General features: G+C 44.2%; 1 protein-coding gene across 1 annotated transcript in view; it reads right to left on the reverse strand.

The window, feature by feature from the left end:
- The window catches only part of iglon5 (IgLON family member 5), a 98,831-nt gene extending 76,281 nt beyond the window's left edge, over positions 1-22,550 (reverse strand). Inside the window, exon 1 of the mRNA XM_031853314.1 lies at positions 21,914-22,550. Coding sequence (XP_031709174.1) covers positions 21,914-21,974 — 61 coding nt within the window. The 5' untranslated portion in view covers positions 21,975-22,550. The remainder of the gene's footprint in view (positions 1-21,913) is intronic.
- Between the last annotated feature and the right edge of the window lie 2,424 nt (positions 22,551-24,974).

Below are 24,974 nucleotides of genomic sequence, written 5' to 3' on the forward strand. Positions count from 1 at the left end.
CCCCCCCCCCCCCCACCTCCTACGTTTTACTTGCGCTACTCTCCACCAAGGCTAACAATACTCTTCAGTGTCTCCGTCATCAGCAAAGTGTTTTCCCCCTGCCGACACTGGCATGACTTCTCGTCTCCATTAGAACAAATACTCTTATTTTTCTCTGTCTCCACATTCCCCTCTCATTTCCCACTCGGTTCTTGTTGAAATGCAGGGGAGATGACGGGACCCCAGCCATTCTCTGTGGCGCATCCACGACCCCTCTTAGCAGCAAAGTGAGGCTACGGTGGACAGGCTCCGGTCTCCCACTGAGCTGCAGCGCTAATCCGCCTGGGGAATCACATCAAATAGAATTACTCTCATGTGTCATTTGTGTGAAAAAACCCCCACCAAGCATGGCTAATTATCCTTGCAGATGTACTTCCTGTCGAAGATTCACCGTTATTAAATGGAGTAGCCGACTGCAACTGCAATTCCTTCGAGAATTCCACCACAAGTCACCATAGATGACGCGTTTGTTGGACGGCGCTGCACAAACACAGCTCTATAGACATTTTAGGGTTGATTTGCTTGGGTTTTCAGGATAATTTGGCGGCCAGGGGAAACACTGGGGAGTAACAAGCGCTCCAGTGACGCTTGCTGCTAAATCAATCCCAATCTGAGCATGTCCACTTACTCTCCTCTCGCTGCACTGCCAACATATTGAGCAAGCATCTTCCTGGGCACTGGGGTAATCCAATCAAAATACATTGTGGGCATACCATTATGTGCTCATTTGTACAGCGGCAGAGGATTCTCTTTGAGGAAATGTGCAGAAATCAATAGCTCAAAACCCTTCCCTCTCTCAACTAGTCCTTTTTTTTTAAGAGGTTCAAATTAGGTTTGCAGAGGAAATCAAATGAAAGTTTTGTTTTTACTCTCACAGCTGAAAAAAAAAGGGCACCTGCTGATTTTAAGTACAACAGCAAAGTGAGTAAAAGGTTGTATCGCTCAATTTGAGCGTGGGATTTGCTTACACAGTTAAACTGGTCAGAGAATGAAAAGGCAAAAGATAGTCTTGGAGCGCTCATGAGATGCATCATTTTTGCTTTCACTAGTTCCCTTTCTGAAGGGAAATGGGCTTAGGAATTCAATCAGCTTTGGAGAGCCAAAGCTGCGTGTGATCCAGCTCCGCCTTGGTGTCCTGCATACACGAGTAAAAAGAAAACAAACAACAAAAATAAAAGATCAAACAGAGAAAGAAAAAAGAAGACATTCAACCAAACCGCAGCAGAGCGTAAAAATAATGCTGTTTCAAAAAAGCCACAGACATCCTGGCTGCATGCACCTGAATTACTCTTTCAGGAAAAGTAGACAAAATTTAAAAAATTTTTAAGACCATGTCTTTTTGCCATCTGGCTCAATCTTTTCAATCTCTGTTACACCTTTATGCTTTTGGCTGAACACAAGCGAGTGCTGTGGTATTGATCCAGTCGTCTATACCCCTTTTTATTATCTCTTCTTCCATCCGAAGGCATCTTTCCGCTTTGATAGCACCACTGTCGCAGAAAAGCATAAATTCTCAAGCCTATTTGCTGTGAGGGGGCGGATAAATGGATGTGAAATCAAGCCATGAAAAGCCAACATGGCATGGTGGGGAATTTTATCCTGAGCTCATTAGGAAAAGCATGTTTCCTTATTCGTGCACCGTAATGTTGCACAATATGCTGATAGAATTTTTTTTTTCTCTCTGCCGCCCACATTTTCATGAATGCTTTTTTTTTAATTGGGAATGTTTGTTTTGGGCTTTTGTTCTGCAGATATTCTTTGGCACACAAGCCTTGGGAGAAATCAAGCCCGGCTTCGACTTGTCAAACCAACAGTGGGCCATAGAGGAAGTTGGGGAAGAGGGTCCCCGAGACTCTCCGTGCTTTGTTGTGACAATAGGGCAGCTGTGTGTCAGGGAGACCAGAGTAAATAGGGCTGTGTGGAGTCACAAAGATGCCCTGATCAAAGGCGTCTCTCTCTGTTTGCTGTCACAGTTTCTAGTGTCCTCTCTGTTGCTCCTCTGCCTAGTCTGCCTGGCTGGCTGTCAGAGGTACTGGCCTAAAGTGAACGGAGGATAGCCCCAAAAGAAAATCTGAGGGCATCGCCTGCAACACATTATTATTTGGCAACAGTTTGTGTGTGAGTCTGGAGGTGCAGGTTTGCTACTCACGCTGCCTTTTATTAAGAGCCACTGTTGTCTTTTATAGCTAGGGAAGGATCTAGAGGAAAAAATCATGGGACAGCAAGAGGGTGGCATGGAGACTTTAAGTGTTGGCGCTGGCACAAACATGACACGTAAATAATTGCTTGGAAAAAACAACTCAAAAGCATGAAATTATTGTGACACACAAGTAAAGCGTTGAATAGAAATACCAAAACGTGGCATTAGAAATCGAAATGTTTCAAAACTTAAACCAGTAAAAGTACAAAATCATTAAAAAAAGAGACTAAAAGTTGGGGAAAATGAGATGAAAGTGCAAACTCTCAAGTGTTAAGCTTTGAATAAACTGTCACTGCATTTGCTGACTTGCGTGTTTTTTTTGTTTTTTTTTGGGGCTTGGAGTAAGTGCTTTTTTTGTGTCTTTTAAAACAGTGCTTTTATATGTTGCACATGCACGACTGATCTAAAATGTAGACACGTTTGTCTGCAGAATGAGAAGTTTCAGAGATGTTGGTAGCTGCAGGCAATCACAAGGCACCCGTAAGCGCCGGTGAATGTTTGGATTTAGTCAGGTTTAATCTGTCCCTCACACAAAAATGGGTTACTATTACAAAACAAAACACGCGTCAACAAAACAACCCGCCATTATCCATCTGCGGCCGCTCTGTATTTCTACTAGTGGAAGTTGGCAACCCTACACATGCATCTAGCAGGAAAGAAAGCCTTCGGCAGTTGTCCTGTGTGCAGCTGGGATTGGGAGAGGCTGCCGGGGCTGGAGGAGAAAACCGAACTGCTGCCTGCTTAGGTCCAGGGCGGGGGGCGTCATCTCCTGCTGCATTCACTTGCTCTCTGACATCGGCGCTTCGCTCTTGTAAGTGTCCGACCAGCCACCATTTCCATAAGGCCTGTTGTTTTCTTTCAATGTACCTTCACCATGCTCGCCCACCTCTATCTCCTTCTCCCTCTATGTCTGAGAAAACTGCATACGTGAAAAAAGGCCTTGTGGTTCGTGGTTCCAACAGGTATGCTAATGAAATTCACTCGGAGGAATTTCTCTCTTAGATTTCTTTCCTCATGGCTGTGCCACGCCTCAGGGGGCCTGCTATGCATATATTACATTGCTGCACATGGTGGAGTTTGTGGAAGAATATGTGCTTTTGCATTCGTACATTTATGCAGAAGCTCTATGTTGCGTACCCTCAAAGAAAAACATACCCGCAAAAGATGCTCTGAGGGCTTGCTGTCCCACCTGCCCGTGTTTCATCCCCTCCTTCTTCTCCTTATATATTTGCTAGAGCTGCAGGCCATCTCCAATTAGGAGAGCTACACAGCCCAGTGTGCATATCTCCCCCCTTTCCCACATGGTGGGATCGCAGTGAGGTGATGCGTGACTGCTCATGATTGAGCCCTCCTTAGCTAACAGGTGCTATCATCTCTGCAAACGTCCGCGACGCCTCACACTCACTGTCCCCACAGAAGGTGTAAAGGAAGAACAAATGTATGAATTGTCTGATCACAAAGAGAGGCACAGCGTGAAATCCCAGACTGAATGATCACTGAAAATGGGCTTTTGGACTTCAGTAAAAGAGCAAAGAAAAAGTGCTGAATATCAGAGGCGAAGGTGGTTCCCTGGATATGTGTAGGCAAACTGGTGATTTCGAGAGCTGATGGCCCATACCGAATTATCTCAAGAAATGCAATAAACACTGTTATGATAAATTTAATGGCCCAGCTTTTAAATACTGCTGGCCTTGAATTAGGACGGGTGTTAGAAGTGTTTGCTCTCGACAGGCTCCTTTTTAAAAATGCCCAGGAATAAACCAGAACCTCCTTCGTTCATCAGGATGACACATCTCTATTGGCTTATATTCGAGACGAGCGGGTGCTCGAGGAATTCTACAAGGTGGCTGGTGAGAGCCTGGCTCTCACCAGCCAGACAAGGTTGAAGAGCTCCCTCTCTCCATGTCCTCCTCCTTATCGCTCTCTCCGCTTCTCGACAACATCCCGCTCCAGGTTTTGCCCTCGCTTCCCTCCCTCCAAATCACAGTCTTTGTACCTGTAGCCCATGGGTGAGAGATGATTACACCTTTCCGAAGCAAAGAATTGAACTGAGAGGTTGACCCTGACCTCATATGCCCACCTTGACTTGGAAACATCAAAACAGGAACCTTTAAATAAGTGTACAACTGCAGAATTGAGAAGAACGGTAAATAGGATTAACATTTGCCGCATATAGCACATGTAAATTGGGCACCATGTCGGCATATCTTCTCAGACATGCACTTGCTCTTTGTCCGTTGATAAGCACGTCACTCCACGGCCCCCAACACCCACAGCTGTTTGGAGGTAGCAGGACAGTGGACCAACATGGCAATTTCTAATTCACTTATCCCCAAGGCCAGATGTCAGGTAGCCAATGTCCTGTTTCTCTGCATGCCAAATCTTCCACGGAGTTGGCGACAAACTCATTTTCCCCACTACAAAGAATCACAAAGTCTTTGTTGGCAAACTGAGAGAGCGGAGACAGAGAAAGAGGGAAGTAGGTATAAACAGCAAAGGGAAATTGAGGTTGAGGGCAAGAAGAAAAAATGAACGGGGGGAAAGATGTGATGGATTGAAAAGAAGGGGAAGGGCGGTTTGAAGTGAGACGAGATAACGTCAAGGTGGGTGGAGGGAAGGGGAAAGAGAAGGGGGGGGGGGGGGCACTGAGAAAGCGACACACTTTCCGGGCTTATTTACACGTAGCTGCCAGTATGACAGGTAATTTGGGCAAATTCTCCACAGAGCCTGCAGCAGACGGCGGGGGGATAAAGACGAAAGGAGAGAGCAATAAGAGAAAAAAGGGAAGGGAGAGGAGAGGGGAGGGGAATGAGGGGAGACTCACTGAGGGGGACGTGCGCAGACTACCTGACACGGTCTGAGTTGGGTCTGAGCGCACGACACCAAATGGGTTTCCAGATTCCAATCAGAGGAGAGGGGTGGGACGGGAGGTGGGGGCAAAGAGATGGAGGGAGGAGGGTGAAACGGGGGCAGAAATCATCCTTTTGACAGAGTTTGATCATTTTATTTATCTGCAGCAAGGAAGAGATATCAAAAGCCCTTTTTAATTCAATTTCTCTTTTCCTGTTGAGACTGAAAGATCAAGCAGAAGGCAGGAGCGGATGAGGCAAAAGAAAAGAGGGGGGAAAAATACATATCCAGATACCCCGATGTATTCAGGCTCTGATTTATTCACTTGTTTGTCTAAGTCGTGCTTCGTGTGTGCGCACATGTGTGTCTGAAGGCAGGTGTGCATTACTCTCACTACACTTCACGTTGGGGCGAAGCAAGCCTGTTAGACTGTATTTATAGAAAGCTCTTGTACTTGTTCGGTGCGCGTCTGTCTGTCAGTGCTCAGGGCCAATTAGAAGACACTTGTTAATGGAGCAAGTGCTCCTCTTCCCGCTCGGTGTGTGTGGGTGTGATGACTTTATTCTCCCTCGCAGTGATGGCAACGGAGATGAGGACGACAGTAACGGAGATAACAATAAAGGGGATAACGAAGCGTTTGTTCCTGTGGGTGGAGGTCCCCCTCAGGGTTTTGGGGTTGCACACTGCACTGGGCCCTCCGCTGGCTTCCACTTGCTGTGGTGACTCATGCTTTAAAGGGGGAGGGAGCGCTTACCCTGTCGACCGTTTTAACCCTGCCTCCTCCTGTGCTCAAAGCCTCGGGCATCACAGACGTGACCCTTCCGTTTCTCTCGTCACACACATACACGTGCCATGTACCCATGAGCACATGCTACCCACGCATACAGGAACACTCCAGTGTGCATGCACAACCATAGCCCTCCTGACAATCCTCCTTCCAGGATTCTGGATTCATTCAAGCCGCTTTCTCATATGAACTCTCGGACAATTTCCAGGGAGAATCCGGTCCGCACATTGTCCTGACTTCCACATAATGTAGCACACAACAGGAGACCGTCCGTTGTCAGACCCATTCTCGCCTCCTGGCAATACTCTGTTTGGTTTAGGTGAGTGATGCAGCGTGGGTAGAGCGTGCAGGGGGCCTAACATGACGCGGGTCACAAACAACCAAGTCTATCTATTTTTGGAATTTTTCCTAACTGACAGATGTTCCTGAATCTCGTCGTCTCCTCAGTTAGACATTTTCGGTGGCATCATGTGTAAATGATCTTTCTTCGCTAGTTGTGATAGAAACGCCTACAACACGCCCACTTTCACTCGCCGTGAATTCTCCGCACAATGAGCGTGGGCTAAATCGGACATTACACAGACTTCGTACTAGGGAGCTGGCAGGGTTAAGTCGGTTTAATGCCCGTCCGAACAATTGTGACATTTGCGTTCTCACATAGAGCTCCTGCGGGTAATGTCGAGATAATTTCAAGGTTGCAGTACATGTGTGAAAGGGGCTTTAGATACACACTGAGAATAGGCCTATGCACATGTACGCGTGCATGAAGGCAAAATACGCACGCTACCCCGCCATTTCAAATACCAGTACCCCTGTTACACAAGATCTGCACCCAGCGCCCGGTGCTACACAGCAAACTCAGTTAATGACACAGGAGGAGGAAAGGAGCAACTGAAGTCCCGCACATAAAAAAGACGAGGCAAAATGAATAAAGATAAATAAATGGGGAGCAGATGGGTTGAGAGAGGAACACCCAAAGGAACAGAAAGAGAAACAACAAGGAAACAGGTTTTAAAGAAAACATACACTGACATAGATTAAGTGGTAACAACAAGGACCTAGAGTCAACAACCGACACAAAGAGGTCAGGACAGATGTCCACATCTGGAGGGTGCACAGAGGAGGCATGGGTGGGATGGAGGGGTGAGGGTGGGTTGAAGAATGAGCGCAGTGAAATATAATCAAAGACAGTGAGAGAAGGGATTACCTCCTTTGCTTCAGTGGAGTATGTAATTGTGGTTAAAAACACAGGGACTCGCTGTGACAACAAAACACAATTGTGCTGCAGAGACCCGAGTGTGATGCTGGAAGTTAGCAGCACTGATAAAGACGGAGATAACAGTGAGAAGATGGGAGGAAAGATTTGGCTGATTATCAGTGCTGATGATAACGGTGTTGGTGGTTATCATAATGAAGGTGGCGAGGATCAAATGTGGCATAATGTCTTGATGATATGAGCAAAAAAAAGAGAACTTGATTAAAATTGCTAGTGATGCCAGTGATGATAGTGGTGTTTTGTTGGGCACAATTTTAATCACAGAGATTCTAGATTTTACACATTCTGCCATAATTCAGTAGGCTATAGCGGAAAGCTGTTTTACATCACATTATTCCCTTTGGTTTTTAGCACTGTAGAACGCACTCCTCCATATTACTTCATGAATATTCAACCACCAATACTGCCCTGGGGTATCAACACTGGTGTCACTCATTTGCTTTTATTTTAAATCTAGTATGCCTGCCAACCCTATAAATTAAATTAGGGCTACATGGCCAATTTATACCTACAGAAGTGACATTTTTAGATTCAATAAACCGCAATCTTTTGAGCTTTTCTAACCTCAGTTGGTGAGGGTTTCACCCCAACTCTTGTCACCCATACTGATGAGCTGTCCACTATCTAGGCTAAGGGTAAGCAGCATCCGTAAAGGCCCACACCGGTGTGGAAGTTCTGCCTGGGAATGTTCAGCCCAAGGGCCAAAAAACTGGATGACTTGTTAAGATAATGCCATCTAGTAGAACATCTATCCAGAACAACTCCAGTGCCAGAGATGTATCACAGGCTGATTAGAGGAAGGATCTTTACTTGGGTCCCTTGGTAGTACAGGAGCACATTACATTGTGCTGTCTGGATTGAGGATATCAAGTGCTGTGAGTGGGGAGGAACACGTCTGAGTCATGTTGTATGATTATTTGATCCTCATACATGCAGGAAATCAAATTCTACAGCGTACAAATCTGTTTTCACAAACTGGAGCTACACCAGTAACGGTGTGGTGTGTGTGTGTGTGTGTGTGTGTGTGTGTGGGAGGGGTCTGATGTGGACAACATTTCAAAGTCTTGTTGTATTCAGACCTAATATAAGGTTTAATTGGGGAGACATACATTACAAACTAAAGACTGTCTTGCGATTAGATCACACCAGCCAAGATGCCAGATCGGGCCTAAAAACCTTCAATTGGACCACACCCATCTTCAAACTCAGCCTTCATTTTATCCTTAACTACACACCTTAACATTTTTGTGATGCCAAATCGGGCCATGGACATAAAATAGAAACAGAGTACATGTTTGTATGAAGTGTGCTTTGTGAACAAAAAATGTATTACTAATGATTAACCATGACATTTACAATGTTTTAAATTGTACACAATTGAAAATATGCAAAAGCACAAGCAGGATCATAAACAGATTGATACGGTATGACAATGATTTTGTATTATTTTAATGTCAGAATTTGCATACTGTAGGTTTCGGGTACCCGTGTACCAATCTGATAACTTCTAACTGGTATCTCTGTAAGGTGACATCCACACGTGCATAAACACAGCTTTGATTAAGTGGTCTTTACTCTGACCCCAATCTTAGAAGAGCCCAGATTTGGCCTAATTCTGCGTTGTTTTTACACAGCTAATGTATGGCAAGGTTATCCGTCAACCCTGTGTAATTAACTGGCTGGAATGAAAATGCGCCTTTAGGATACCGTTAACCCGTGCAAGCCTTACAAGGCTGTGCAAACACAGACTGAATACACCAGCAAACACACATCTGTGAGTGGGAGAGCAGAGAGAGGAAAATCCATTTCATGAATATTGGATTTCATTATGAGGGTGAAGAAACAGCTTTGCTGTGGATCATTCTTTAATGACCCAAAGTCCACATGCATGAATCTTTTAGTAGTGGCTGTCTGTTTGATATGGGGAAAGGGCCAGGACAAAAGAGAGGGGAGAGCCGTTTCCCCTGTGGGTTTTGACGCACCATGAGACGAGACTAAGGTTTGAGCACCTGGATCATGGACTCAGACATCTCGACAGGTTGGTCACCCTGTTGGAAAAACAGAAAGACGCCAAGTGGGGATTCAGGTCTCAGATACACTTGTTGCGGTTTCTCTTATTTATTAAAACTGCAAAGGAGAAACAATTGATTTCTGGTCAAGATTGAATGTTTGTGTGAAATCTTACGACGTGACTTACTTTTGGATGCTTGAGGTTGGTCAATTTTCTTTGTTCGGGGTTTGTTTTTAAAATGAGAGAGAAAGCTTGCCGCTGAGAGCCTCTCCTTCCGTTCTCACTTTACTCCTCTCGTCTCTCGAGCCACTAGACTCCACCACCCTTTAGTTTGGTTTGTTGCTGGCAATATACAAACTCACCTTTCTGGACAGATTTAGCCCTGACCCAATTTTCCGAGAATGTGACAACAGATGTGGGAGTCCGATTTGTTTGCAACTCAAATCCAACATCCAGATATTTTCTTTGTGTCATATTTTGGCAACGGAAGGCTGTCATATTCAATACATTAAGTCCTAACATAGATTTATTTTCAGTCTAACCAAATTTTCCTTCGATCAATCGGTAACTCAGAGGTGATTCAACATTATGACGAGTACCTTGAAAGAACGCTGGCGAGAAATAAAGCTAACATGCCAGGGAACATGATGCAATCTAATATTAGTCTGCTGCTGAGTTGATGTGTCACCTTCAGTTATGTTGTAAAAAATCAAAGCAAATCTGTATCCAACGATACAATTCAGAATATCTGAATATCTTGCGCGTGGACAAGATCAAAAGCTTAAAGCCAATACTCAAAGAAATAAGCATATTATTAGTCACTTGTAATTACCTTAAATGCCACATGGGCATTGATTTTATTCATTTCTTTTCCCGCAGTTTGAGGGAAAGCAAGTGTTTCCAGATTATGGAGCTACTTAAAATCCGCAGCTTCAACCGAAGTCGCAGGTGGAGTAACACAGGCATGAAATGAATGTGGCAACCAACCTGGCAGAGCTAATAAATAAAACAACCAACCACAGCCAGACACAGCCCTCCTTATGGTGTGCTTCTGTGTCAACCAACTCCATCTGACTCATCCATCCTTTATATAAGTACGGTCCATCCCAGGAGTAGCCTTACCCTGTCCAGCCCTGCCAAGTATTACCTCCTGTAATGCAGCATTCTTCTCTTACCATTTCCTTACAGGCAGGAGCCATTACAGGTTCTGCCTCCACCTAAACCTTCTTTCAAACAGGATGAATCAGTTACCCAGAATCCATTGAATGACATCTTTACATCAGCTGTTTGTAACCATGGGTGCCTGTGGGGTCTATCGAATTATTGAGACATGTGAAATTACAAATTTCATCTATGCAGTTTTTGGAATGAACAATTGTCCTTGTTCTGTTAGTTCTTGCAACTTCCAACTCGCTATTTTGTCCTGGGTACGAAGTAAACAATGTCTCTCCTCACTAGCTTCCCATCAGCAACATTGCAATCTGTTGAAATTAGCACCAAGCTGGAATCAATGCAATCAGGGATCAAGCCTGTGTTTTTGAAATTAATGGAAAGTGTTTTATAGTATAACAATAAAGTTATAATAATCCTAATACCATATAAAATGTAAATCCTGTTTTCACATACATTTGCACAGGAATATTGCAAAATGTGTCGAGTTTTATCAAAGTGTGACTTTTAGTTACAGAGTAATGTGTATGGCTAGTTCCTGGTTCTAATGAGCGAAGTACCCGATCAAACCATCGCTGTTTTTGTTTGTGAGTGACGGAAGACTGGGCAATAATTCAGCGTTACTGTATCTCAACTTTTTGGTGGAATTGGACCTTGACGATATGTTCATATTGGGTTTTCAATTAACAAAATGTTGAACAAGCCAAGTTAAATTAGAAATTAACATAATGAAGTGGAAAGGTTTTCCTTTAGTGAAGCACTCTGTTAGATGGTATGCATAGAAGGGGAATACAATTACATTAGTTTATAGAAAAGTTTCCAGTCATTTGCCATGTTGGAAATGTATTTCAATTATTATTGTGATATTGCTAACAGTCACATTGCCCATACCCTAGGTTGATTTCAGCACCATGTAGTTTATTCCCCAACACCTGCTGTGACATACCATTTACATGACAGACTATTACATGGTGTCATCCTTTAACGAGCAAGGCATGAATCAAGTTATTCCTATCGCTCCCTTTAAACCTGCTGCAAAGGGAGTATGTTACAGCGGGCACCGCAGCAGGGGAGCCACAGCTTTCATTACTTTATAAGTTGGGAAGATGTGGCGTTCCCCGGGGAATCGGGGCAGACTCAGAAGGTTGACGACTCTGATGGTACTTTATCACATATGGCCGTATCCATAGGCATCCAGTTTCCCCTGAAAAAGCAAACAGATGGCTTCAGGTTGCGCGCTCGTGTCTTTAAGTATTAGCTGAGAGCAGGAAGTTGCATCGGTCAGAGGGCCAGGGGGTCCCCGGGGCTGAGCACCGAAGCATAACTTATACAACACAAGTTGGCTGGGTTTTACATTATCATGATTGTGGCGCTGCCGTAATGCAATTCTATCCAATTGCATGTTTGACTGTGTAATTGCTGTCCTCTGAATTGAAATGTTGCTTTTTCAAAGCCTCTGTATTTCAAAGCCATTCGGTCTATATGGCTTGACAACTTTGTGTCGCGCCATCTTTGTGTTCAGCTCTGCTCATTTAGAAGTCCCCGCTATAAAAAAAGAAACATCACTGGGCTGCATCAAACTGCGCTGTCAAAAATGCTGACAACGGACATCTATATACTTGAGGATAAAACCTCTTCTGTGATGAAGGGAGTAGAAATGAGGCATTAAATGACACACATTGGCTGAAGCGTTTTTTATTCAGTGCATGATATCAAACATATTTGCTCAAGCGCATCGTATTCAGCGCAATACCAAATTTAAGAGGCAAAACAGCCTTTAATCAAGTGCAATCAATTTCACATATGATGCCATTGCTTTGGCTGTCTAAAGTAATTGAACCTTAAGGCAACTCTCTTTCTACCATCATAACTCCTCTCATTAATTCCCCACACAAAACCAGTCCAGAAAAAAAAATCTTATTAAAAGGAAAATCAATCGCACCAGCAGAAGTCCTCCAACATTTTTGGATTAAAAAATTGAAATGCAATTATTTGCACAGGAGTCGATCAGCTGCTATCTTTCTTTTCTCTGTCCCGTCAAAAAAAAAAAACCTTAATAGAAGCCCAATGTCAATAAGGCTTGATCATGATGGATTCAAGAGAGGATCAATCACGTCGCGCTGATTGAGAAAACACCTGCACTGTCTGCCCCACATTTGTCATGTCTGATTTAGCTGCCTCCCTGCAGTATACAGATCAATTCTGATTACAGCTGTCAAACCCTAAATAACAAACAAAGGTAACTGCAGGTTTGATAAAGCAGATATTTACGATAAATAGACCAACATGGAGCTTCATGGCTGAATCGGGTTGTTTATCTTCTATGCTTCAGATATCGTCTGATTCAAATCTTTAATAAAGGGTCTTGCTCTGACAACAGCCTGATTTTCTTTTTATTGTTTTGCAAAACAATTTTTACTTCTCATGTTTTATTTGGTATTGGTGGCCTCTCGTCACGTCATCACTCAGTCTATGTCTAGATTTGTATTATATAGTACCATTTAAAGGCATCTCTATCACTGACTTACTTTCGTAAAGTCGATCGCAGCAGAAATGCATCACCGTTTTTTTTTTTTTTAAGGGTTGTGAAACCGGTTTAGTGGAACATAAATCAACAAATCCATTTCTATAATGTCAATGATTCCAATAACTCCCCGTGTCTCAAAGCACAGCAGTTTCTGTCAGGTATTGACTTGTCAGCGCAAATATGTTATATTAGAGTACCGTTGCCCAACATTAAGCAACTAATTGCCCTTTTCTGACCCCCTCATTATTCCCTAATGGAACTGGAGGTCTACTGGCCAGATAAAGGTCACATTGCTACAGTCTGTACCCCCTTGATGGGGGGAGAGTGTGATGTTTTGCTGCTGTGACAAAATTATTTCACAGTCTGAAGGGAGATTTAAAAAAAAGTGAGTTTTTATGTGATAACTCCATTGAGAACTTCCAGCACTATATTTGATGAGTATATCAAACGTTAGCCCAGAAAACTTTGGGAATATTTGGGGGTTTTGGCAATCATTTTCATTGATGTATTCAAATATGCTGTTGAACAAACTGCTGCAACTAGGAGTACACCGCAGCTCAATAATGACGAGGAATGTTAACTGGAAAGTTGACTTGAATCTCTGGAATGATATTCTGCATTTTAATGAGTCTGGTTTGGCCAAATTCCTTTTCCAAACACATGAAAAGAGAAAAAAATATAATTGAAGTGAATAGACAAAATAACACTGTAACACGAAAGATATCTCACACCAAATTAGACTAGCACTATCCACCTATATCCCTCCAATGAATAAAGGGACCCGAATGTGATTGAAACACAATTTAAAAACACACCATATCCTTGAAATGTCTTAAATATTGTAGGAGTTGAATATTGTGCGAAACAACCGCCCCCATGCAGGTCCATGCACTAATGGAATTTCCCTCACTGCATTACAAAACTGGGAAGAGCAGCACAGGCTTTTAGCGTTATCCAACCCCACATCTAATTAGTGAAATATCATAACACAATAACACAGCAGCGTCTTCCACTAAACCCAATTAATGGTCTATTGCTGCACAAATGTTTGATGAAATCTCACCTAACATCCCAATTACTACATTAGCAGCACAATATCACAAATATGATATTTTGTTCAAAAGAAATCCCTGTGATCTTTTGCTTCAAAATGTGTGCAGCAGTTTTTAATGCCGCGGTGAAAGGAATCACTGAGGAACATTTTCTGCAAGTCCATTTATGGGCTGTCACAGCCAAATCTTTTGGTGAAATTGTGGTTAACTGAGTCTTACTGTCAGGATGTCGCGCTAATATGGACACTTTATTACAGGAAGATCCCACCGGCACCTTCACAGCCGGAGCTGGAGCCGCGTACCGGCCTTAAACGTCAGGACAATTGTGGCATATCTCTAAATCGCAGCATAAGCTTACGAGTGGAGGGCAACGACTACACGCCAAGTACCGACTTACCACTGGTCATCGGCACAGTTTGTTTTCATAATCATGTAGCCTTCAAAATAGCGACCAAAACATGCAATGTTCGCATTTGATTGCCGTATGTGCTGGCAATTTTAAAGAGTGTCTAAATATAATGTTTTATGTAACCTGTGGTTTCTTGACAAGCTCCAAACCACTCATTATGATGTGGGTGCACTGTGTGAGCGTCTTATTAGAGGTGTGCTGCCTCGCCGGAATGACTCCCTAACCAGTGGCATATCACATTAGCACCAGCTCCTTAATGCCGCAATATCACACAACAAGTGACCCTGAAACAATTCGACTACTCCCACTCACAGTGATATCACCCAAACACAGGATAAAACCCGCCATGTTTTTGATTCCACCTAATCATCTGCCTGCAAAAATCGATCCATCTTGATCACTGCCTGTTGCGGGTCTTTGAATCCCTCCTCCTCTTCCTCCCTCACACCATCTGTCTCTCATCCCCTCGCTTCCTCCCAGCAGCCCTGCTTCAATCATTTTTTCATAACTCCTCTCCATCTCTCCAGCCTGTCCACCCTCATAAGCGCTCTCTCTGTCTTTTATCCCCCGCTGCTTCTCACTCCTTGCATTAAACATGCACGCTGCATGTGAAGTGCGTCTTGTGTGTGCAAATTTCACGGCAGTGTGAGAACACATCGGCTAATGATCGGGGGCATAGTGGCATCGGCACTGGCCACGTCCGCAGCAGCAAACGCATTAGCCGTCTCAGTTGCTGACCGGCTCATTATCATTTAGATCTGCTCGCTGCACAAGCTACACACCCACACGGTATGTCGCCAACTCCTGACAGGAATTAGAATTATGTGAGAGATTCTTACACTCACTATTATGTAGTGCCAAAGTCCAGGGACCCAACCTCTGGTACGCCTTTTTTTTTTTTTAGTTCCCATGGCAGACAATGTTTGTATGTGCTGCTCGTTAGCACACCCTGTGTCGCTTCTCCACCCCTCACTCATGCCCTCTCTCTCTCTTGTCTATTTAAGTCTGGGACACAATTATCCCCATTCTCTGCCTCTCTCTTTCACCCTCCATCTCTCTCGCCCACTGTGAATGAGAGTCTGGAACGCAATTACCCCTGTTCTCTCTCTCCCTTTCTTGCACTTTATCTATCCCTCCCTCCCTCTCTATCCATCTATCTCTCTCTCCACCTCTTATGGCTTCAGGAGAAGTCTGTGAAGGGAGCAGCTGCTGAAATATTTATTGATCTGTTTTCCACAGTTTTATTTATTTCCCTCTCTTCGCTCTCGCCCTGCCTTCCCCTTTGCACAGACCCAGCAACACCTCCAGCACCACGAGATGTCAGAGGCGGTGGAGGGTCTGAGAATCCACAGCACAAAACCATTATTTAGCATTTGTTGCGCCCGGTAGTTTTACCTGTGTAAACAAAACAAGAGGCGCGAGGATGGTTATGACAGTAAATGTGAGAACAGCGTCGGCTACGGCAAGAACAGACGCGGCACGGATTGAGCCGTGAGACAGGTGGATTGTTTGGCATATTTTGATGCCGGCATCCGCTGCATGGGGTTGTTTACAGGAAACGCCATGGTGCTGCTCTTTTTATTTTTCAGCGTCAAGGAAGTTGTACACAACTGCAGGCTATTGATGTAGTAGTAGTCATGGCAACAATACCCTGAGCAATTAGAATTACAACGGTGACAGTGTTGGCACCGAACTTAACGGATGAATCTGACGTTATCTCCGCTTTATTAAAGGGCTTCCGTGCTGTCGCGTGACCCCGTGGTAAATATCAGCAGAGTTAACCGGGAGTTTTGAGGTTACTCCAACTGCGAGCAATCCAGCAGTCGTTTGAAACTAATGTTTTTCTCCAGCCTTCTGTTGTAGCACAAATGATTAAACTTCCACACACACACGAGGGAAGGGTCACACACATAAACACATGCACACACTGAGACACAAAAAACACACAAAAAGCTAAGTCCCATCACCAGGCATGGCCTGAATTAGTGCCTAAGCCTTTTCCATTGATTTGCCGGCGAGCTCCTTGTCTTTTGGTAATGAGGACAGGGAGAGAAGCGGGACCCTCGTTCCTCCCGGCTCCCCTAGGACAAGCCGCCCGCACTAATCTGAATTGTGTTTCCAATGGTGCTAACTCCCTGGCACAAAAAAGACTAGAAGGAAGAGGAACAGAGGGGAAAAAAATCACATGGCGCTCTCTCTCCAGTATTCATTCCCCTTAAATGTGTAACATCTGCACATCACCAAACAAGAAAACATCTCTTTTTCTCTCTCACTCTTTTTTCCCTGCAGATAGCTCAATCTGCAGTGTGGACTGAAGCCTTGGAAACCAAAGGGAGGTAATTTGCACTGTGCTGAGACTTATTGATCTCTTCTTCAATGGCATTCATATGAAGAAAATCGAAGAGTTTTTAATATCCACGATTATGTATGTATGTATATACTGTATGTGTATATGTCCCCTTGTCTCCTTCATGGCTGGGCTCCTTTGACTTTCCATTGATTTACCGCTCACACCTTTAGAGGGGAAATTGTTGAAATTCATCTTCCCAGTGGCCCATGTAAAGGTACTATTCCACAGTGTATGCATGCATACGTTTATTTCTCTGTGAGGGCTGTGTGTGTGTGTGTGTGTGCGTGTGTGTGTGCCTGCGTGGGCAGTGGTTGATGCAAGTACACGAGCTGCCACTTATTCCTGCCTCTACAGCCACTCTGCTCCCTCTTGAATGATCCTTCCCCTGCATTAAATAAAACATAGCCTTTTTTTTCTATTTGTTAAAGTGATAACCCGAAGCCAGCCTTCATATTCACACCCGGACCGACGCAGGTCTTTGAGCTGGGACTGGGACGCTGGGAGGTTGTAACGAAGCAAATTACTACAGTAATTAAACACACCTGTCCCGGGTTGAGTGCCGTCCTAGTTCCTTTTCCATTGCACCAAACTCCATATATTATAACTATAATTATAATTGCAAACAAGCCTTGCTGTAATCATTATTTATGACACTGACACTATGTGTAATTGCCAACCCCCCGAACCAATATGTGAGGCCCAGTGAAGTGTTTATCAAAAGCGACAGGAGAAATCTCAAGGGCGGCGAGGTGGTGCCGCGGCCGCCTACCGTCCGCAGCAACACTGTGGCTATAGCCTCATCCTCAAAGGATTTGAACCTGTGACCTCTCAGTCACCGCTCTGGCCAGATAGCTGATAACACTATGAGATGCAGAGTTCAGCTTCAGCCTGGCAGGTCACGGGGTCACCAGCTCAGGGGTTATTCATCTCTGTCTATCCTGTAATTGGAAACGCTGCAAAATCCACGAAGTGAGGGCATGATAATGAATACAATTCAACATTCCCCTCGGTCCTGGTCGTTTAGTGTTGCTGATACCTACCACCCCTTAAAGAAGACAGTTTGAACTGCTTCCTTTAGGCTGGAGGAACATCCTCTCCTGAACAAAGTGCAATAGATTCAAACATTTTTTTTTTTTAGAAGCCCACTTTCCTGTAGTTACCAAAAAGACCCGATATTATTTATTTGTTTACTAGTTCTTATTTACTGGTCTTAACTGTTTTCATTTATTTTTACAAATGTATCTTTACTTCTTAAGTTGCTTTTTTATTGTGTGTGCATTCTTATTGTGTGACTGTTGGTTCACTGATTGCACTTTTACCGTATACTGTTATTCGTATACAACCCACATAATTGTGGGCCAGGTTGGCAAGGCTGCCGCTATGGAAGTCAGGTGACGTAGTATAAAGATACAGTCTGCATAAGGAGGATGTCAAACATAAACAGGACTTTCACCCGGGACACTGATCGCACATGCTGCTGGAAATTTGTAAAAGAACGCATGAAAAAATGAGAAAGAACTTTTTCGTCAGATATTAGATCCCTTGCATGATGATTGGTTGGTTTTGACCCATGCTGCGATCCAAATCTCCCATGAGTTACAATAATGACTGAACTGAACAGGTTGTATCTTACAGGCCTTGATGTGGTTCCTTAACACCTTGAAATCCAATGACAATACTGTGAGTGGTTGTTACAGTAGGAATGACATGATTCTTTGTATTGTATTCAAAAGGCTGAAGTCACGGTACAATTGCTGTTTCAATTCTATATTGGTGTGGGTAGTAATTTAAGTCAGATAATCAAAGTGATTCTACTGAATCTTGCTATTTTAACTCTTTTCAAGAACTACATTTTCCAAGTGTTTCTGCTGCTTAAAGATGACATCTCAAGATTGTTCTCATTCGGTAATGCTCTTACCATAATAGCACCTATTTACTTCGCTACGCAAAACAGTGGAATATATCAATAATAAACCAAATTCAAAACATGTCTCACAACTGCTTTTCAGTACACCATTGCTTTATTCAACCATGCTGTCTTTGTCAGGTTGACTACGTGTTTTGATTTTGATGTAACCATTAATTCTAATGATGTTTCCATACAACACCAATTTTGTTTTTACATCACAGCACCTGTCTCTGCCAGTCCTAGGTCAAAACGCAGCTAGATTTTCTTAAGGTTACTATCTCGGATTCACTATGTGCAAGGAATAGCACCACAGGCCCCACACAGCAGATAGAGAAATAGAAAAAAGTGAAACCCGAGGGAAAAACGTTCAGACTGCAGACCCACTCCAGGCTGGTTAAACCTCCAACCCTTGTCCCCCAGGCTCTTGAGACCAAATCCAGGCCCTCTCACGCCAACACTTGCAGATAAATAAAAACCCGCCAAAATGGCAGGGCATTTCTAAGCCAAACATGGAGAACAACAGCACACAGAAACCATGGATTTCAAACGGAGAGAGAAAAAGCAGAGTCCCCTCCAGAATAAGAGCGCAAGGCATCTGTTGATGCTGGCATCTCTATTCTCTTCATCTCCAAGCCAAGACTGGTGATCCAGTTGAGTGTGTGTGTGTGTGTGTGTGTGTGTCTGAGGGGGCAGGGATGATGGAGGGTGGCTACGTGCTAACATGTGCGCTGCGCATTGACCCCACTTGGCCCCCCATATGTTGATGAAACAAGGACGGCATGCAACAACGCGACCCCACCTGTTTTCACCGTGTTCCATCCTTGAACACTTCCTGTTGGCAGAACCTCCATCACAGCGGTGCATGTGGGTGGGAAGACCCATCTGTAGACTGTTTTACATTAGTGACAAACGTGCAGCATACAGTACAGTGTGAGGGGGTTATTCCCTGCAATAACTGCATAACTGGATACTGTAAGGCAGAAATATGCTTCCTAAATATCTAAATATTGCATTATCTTTGATATGTAACCTTAAACGTCCTCTGCTGTGAACTTATCTAGCCCCGAAAGCAGAAACAATTTCTCTTGTCATCTTCACTTTTCACTAAATCAATGACAGCATTATTCTCATTATCCGATCTTGCAGGTTTCTGTCACAACAGAAATCCTTTGAGCGGAGGGTAAATTGTTTAATTTCGTGTGGAGGTTTGTGTGTGTGTGGATACACTCACAGCCTTAATGTTTCATAAGCCTCAGTGTCTGTTCTCATAGATGAAATGGGTTTTGATTTATTTTCAGACAGCTTGTGTGCCAGAAATACACAGATGATATTTTACTGCATGTATGAGTGGGCGCTTGGATGTTCACCTTTCTAGAGTTCAGGTACTCAAAGGGGGAATAAATGTGGAAGGGAAACAGCATGCCAGGAGCTGGCTATTGCACCCATGGAGTGGATTGTACATTCACACGGCAAGCCCGTCGCCAACCTTTGAATAGCCTAATTGTGTTCCGCAGCAAAGAAAAAAGCCCTTTTTTCAACCTGGTTGGCATGCCATTGTACCGGTCTGAAACACATTTTACTAGTTGTTTCTGAGGGTACATGGAAGATGTAATGGTGCTCTCTCTTAATAAATGTGTTAATGTGATAATCTCTGTCAAGGAGAAATGCCTTTTAGGGTAATAAAATACTGTACACGTCATTCAAGGGAATAAGTCTTATTCCTCGTTAACCAGGCAATAACAACTCACACACAATCTGCTAAACAACGGCGGTGAAGCATTTAAGCGACCAAACTGGCCTGCCTCTTGGAGGCACAGATACAAAGGATTATTTCACTGCTGCATGATTTATCGAGCAGCAGACGGTGCCCTTTTAACAGCCATGTTCTTCCTTTTATAATGCATGGCTTTCTACTTCTAAAAGACCGACGTGCTGTGGACCTACAGCAACTCAAAGCAGCAGGCGGGATCCCTCTCAATGGGATGAATCTGCTTCACATGTGCACAACTCCCATCAATATCCAATCATTCCTCAACTGCGGCTTACATGATTGGTCACACCTTCACGTCGCAAACCCCCCCCCCATAGGTTACAAATTCCCGAGCAGTAGTGACTCGGTATGGCTTTGTTTGCGCGGTGCTGAACCCATTGTGTTTGTGTGCTGTGTACGTCCTGCAGGGCCGGCCGTCTGCTCTCTGCCTGGTGTGGAGAAGGGGCTTGCTGTGGCAAGCCAACCATGACCAGCTGGGCTCTCCTGCCCACATTGAGCGCAGGAGCAGGAGGCTACAGCCCGTCTGCATCTGTACGTTGTTAACCTCGCATCTTATTGCACTGACACATCAATTATTGTTATTAAGGGCCAGAATAATTTATTTATATACTGATTTCCCACAGGATGAAGGCAGGACTAATTGAGCCAGGTGTGTGAGTGTGTGTGTGTGTTCATGCTAGATGGGGAAGGAGTACATGGTGAGAATGCCGTGTGCAACTAATATATGGTGGGACATCCCATAGCATGGAGAGAGTATTAGGAGGTCGATGGATTTTAAATATTCCCTGGTCAGCGCTCCCCGTGGACGACAACAACATAACACGGTCTGTGTGTGTTATTAACAATGAAGCGGTTTAAAATGCCAACTGAATCTTCTGGTTGGGCAAGTTATCTCGACACTGTAAATGAGCAGATTAATGAAGTGTGTTCGTCCCTTTTGTTGAGCTGTAGGGAAGATGTTTTACGCCAGCGATAAAAGAGGATGAATTTAAGCTTCACTACCCAGTGCATGTTTTGTCCAACTGCCCATCTTTCTCAATTTGTCTCTCTCGACCTTGGTTTTGAAGAGAGAGAGCGAGAGATAGAGAGCGAGAGAACAAAACACTGGTTTTCTCTCCTGAGTCTCTCTGCATTGCTTCTACCCGTACTTAAACCCCACCACCACCAACACCACCCACAACCCCCTCTTTGCGCTGCTGGTGCGTCGTGTGCGTGGGATACCAGGCCATTCAAGTCACGTAAAGGAATGTTCACAGAAGACTGGGGATGCGAGTTTTTTTTTCATAGTAAACATCTTAACATGCACTCGTTGCTTACACTGAACCACGAGGTTGGCTTGGAGATGAACCAGGCGCTGCGCTCGCACGCACGCAATCACGCGCACACGCACACATACAGCATCGCAGTGGCACAGCAGACACGCGTGATTCACAGGCAGGTAGATCATTAGTATTCACCTCCACAACCTGCTTTCAGAAAATGAAAGGCGAACATACATGCGTCGTGGCGCAGCAGCACGCGGGGCCGTCAGCGCGTCGCTAAAGTAGCTCGTAAGAACTTACCTTTCGACAGCAGAACCAGGATCAATCCAGCAAACGCGTTCCGCAAGAGAGGGCAGCCCATGATGGAGTTCTGATTGATTTTCTGCTTGTTTTTGCAGCCTCGGTATTCCTCCTTTGTGGTGCCGTTGCAGGGACTCTGTTTCCCTTATTAATAAAAAAAACCCGAACCAGTGGATGAATATCAACAGCAATAGTCCAACGCTTCTTCTACATGTGACTGGACGAAAACATCAGTTTTATCCACTTGACTTTTCCTTCTGATGACCGGAGAGAGAGGCAAAGGGGGCTGTTTGTCTTCTCCTGTGCAGACTCTGTCAGCCAGAAAAAAATATCAGAGCCGAAATAAAACAAATAACCTGAACACTTAGTTTGGCTCTCAGTGCCTTGAAGGAAAAATATTTAGAGAAAACGCATGGGAGGAAAATGTTCAAGGTAAACTGTCCAATGACGCGACCAAAAAATAACCTTTTTTGTTGTTGTTGTTGTCAGCGAACAAGACGGGTTCTGCGCGTCCTAGCCGGTCGTAAATCGCCACTTGAGCTTAATTAGCCTGCTCCCGCGTCTCTCTGTTGGTATGCAGCGCGTCTCGTCGCTCCGCACTTAGCGCGTCGCAGGGAGCAGCAGTGGATGCGAAGCGCACAAGAAACGGCTTGATTGACAGTTCAAGGAGAGACCCTGTCTCCCAATCACCGGCCTCAAGGAAGGAGGCGGGATTTACGATTACACCGATGTCCCGCTCGGAGAGGCCGGCCGAGGAGTCTCACCGGCCAATCGGAGCCGCGTGATGGGTGGGTGGGGGGGGGGGTGAGCGCGAGGCGAAGCACGGCGCGGTGATAATGCAATGTGATTTATAGCGAGTTCGGTGTTGCTGCAGTACTCAGAGAAAAACATTCCACAGGGGGACAGGCGGGAATAATAACTACAGGGTGAGTGAGGGGCAGGGGGAGCCATATGGGGTTTTGGAGACGATCGCCTAAATGAAAACAGAACGACGTAGAATGACAGGTTGTGCTGCTGATAAGCAGATGTTACTCAATTTGCTGAAAATGAATTCTGTCAGAGCGGAGGAGAAGTTGTGGGTACACTATGTGGACTCTGTAGCGTGTTGGAGCAGATTGTGACAGCCCTGCAGAAAGCACCCCCATCTGACTTAATCACACTGCTGACTTAATTGCAGGCGACATGAACCCATGCAGGAAGACACTTTGTATTACGCAGAACTAACTAATGAGCCATTTCTAAACATGTTGCTCTCTTAGTCTCTGCGCTGCATCTGGCACGAAAAAAAGTGCGAAGCCATTGCTTATAGTGAAGATCTAATTTTCTTTAAAAGGCCTTTCACGAGGTGATAATGATCTTGCGTGAAGCCAGAGACAGATGCAGACTACCACACAGGGAGCTGTGAAAACTCCGTGATTGCCAAATGTATGCATACTTCCCTAACGTTTGGCAGTTCGTTACAGACATGTTGCATCACATCAGCGGACCTCCTCGGTCAGAAACACAACATCCCTCTGAGTGGACCCTCTCGGTCCACTCCTTGCAATATTTACTGTATGTCTGAGAGGATTCTTTCCGTATTAGCTCATATCTTGCTCTTTTCACTATTTGTTTCTTTATTCCCCAAATAACCAATTCGTGCTTTATTACTGCTGTGTGCATAAGTAACAAACTATTTGCTGATTTATAGTGTTCAGACAGAGTATGCACTGCATATCTGCCTCAGATTTGGGAGATGGAGAGAAATGAGCGAGCAAGGCATGCCGAGAAAACCAGGACTGATTAATGAGTCAGCTAATCGAGGCCCGGCATTATTTACAGTGTGTGATTTGTTCGTAAATAATAATAATAATTATTCCCTATTAATTAGATTTGACACAGAGGAGTGAATCAGGAGACAGTCACTGGCTCATTAGGCCATTATATTTTCATTGTCACGTTTGTATTTTTGGGTAACTGATGCACAATTAATGATTTATGGGTATAGGAGAAAGAGAGAGATGGCTTATACACCCTTTACTTTATGCTTTTGTTAAAACAATTAATCCTTGCACATGCAGCATGCCACACTGTTCCTCTAATCAGCATGTTCGCCGCCTCCTCTTCATTTGGACGTTCAATATTTGCACTGAAATGCCGCAGGGCAGTTATTGTGCAGCATCCACATTAGCATGGAAACATTGCCTGCGTGACACAAAAAAACTCTGATCCAAACAAGAGATACTGTACATGCAGTTGCGAAGCTTCATTAATGATATTCATGTTTGCAATCAGTCATTCAGCTGTGTCTCCGTCAACACACAGATATTATTTACAGACCTGTCGCAAGTTGCAGTTTGTTTGTACTCAGTTGTTGCAAGTTATTCAATAAAAGTGGAAGCACCTCCGAAAAAGTTGACATGAATTTGCATTTTGACTCAGATTTTACAGAGCCAATTACCCTCGGACCTCGACTGCTCCCATCACACTGTAAGACATCCTGAGCACAGAAGAATATTTCTTAATTTTGCAAAGACTGACATGCATCCGCATAGGGAAATGGTGCTGCATTTTGCATTGTAATCAAATGCAAAATGTGGATACACAGCAGGTTCTCGTGTTCTTACGCGCTTTGAGTGTCTGTTGTAGTCAACCCGTTCCCACTCCCAACTTGTCAAATACTTGGCCAGTGACCCTCGGTGTTTCGTTCCGACGCTTCAGGCTTTTAACTTACTCCAATGTAAACCCATCGGCGTCATTATTAGATGGTGGGAGTTTTGATTGGGTGGGTCCAACAAACAGAGGACTTTCACCCAGGACACCGCTGGTTGTGTCCCATCTGAAACAAGTCAACGTTGACTTATTTGACCATAGTTTGGTTATGTTACTTCTATAATTTAACACCAGATACATAATAAACAGATTTATTACAACCCAACCCAAATCGTTACCTCATCCTAACCAAGTACTTTTGTTCCCCAAATCTAACCACAGATATTTTGCATAAACCTAAAAAAAGTAAACCTAAGTTGGAAGTTTATTTTGAAAATACACTATGCATGTAATGAGCACAAACTGTACC

This window comes from Anarrhichthys ocellatus, unplaced genomic scaffold (genome assembly GCF_004355925.1).
Source record: "Anarrhichthys ocellatus isolate YVR2014 unplaced genomic scaffold, GSC_Weel_1.0 scaffold13, whole genome shotgun sequence".
NCBI lineage: Eukaryota > Metazoa > Chordata > Actinopteri > Perciformes > Anarhichadidae > Anarrhichthys > Anarrhichthys ocellatus.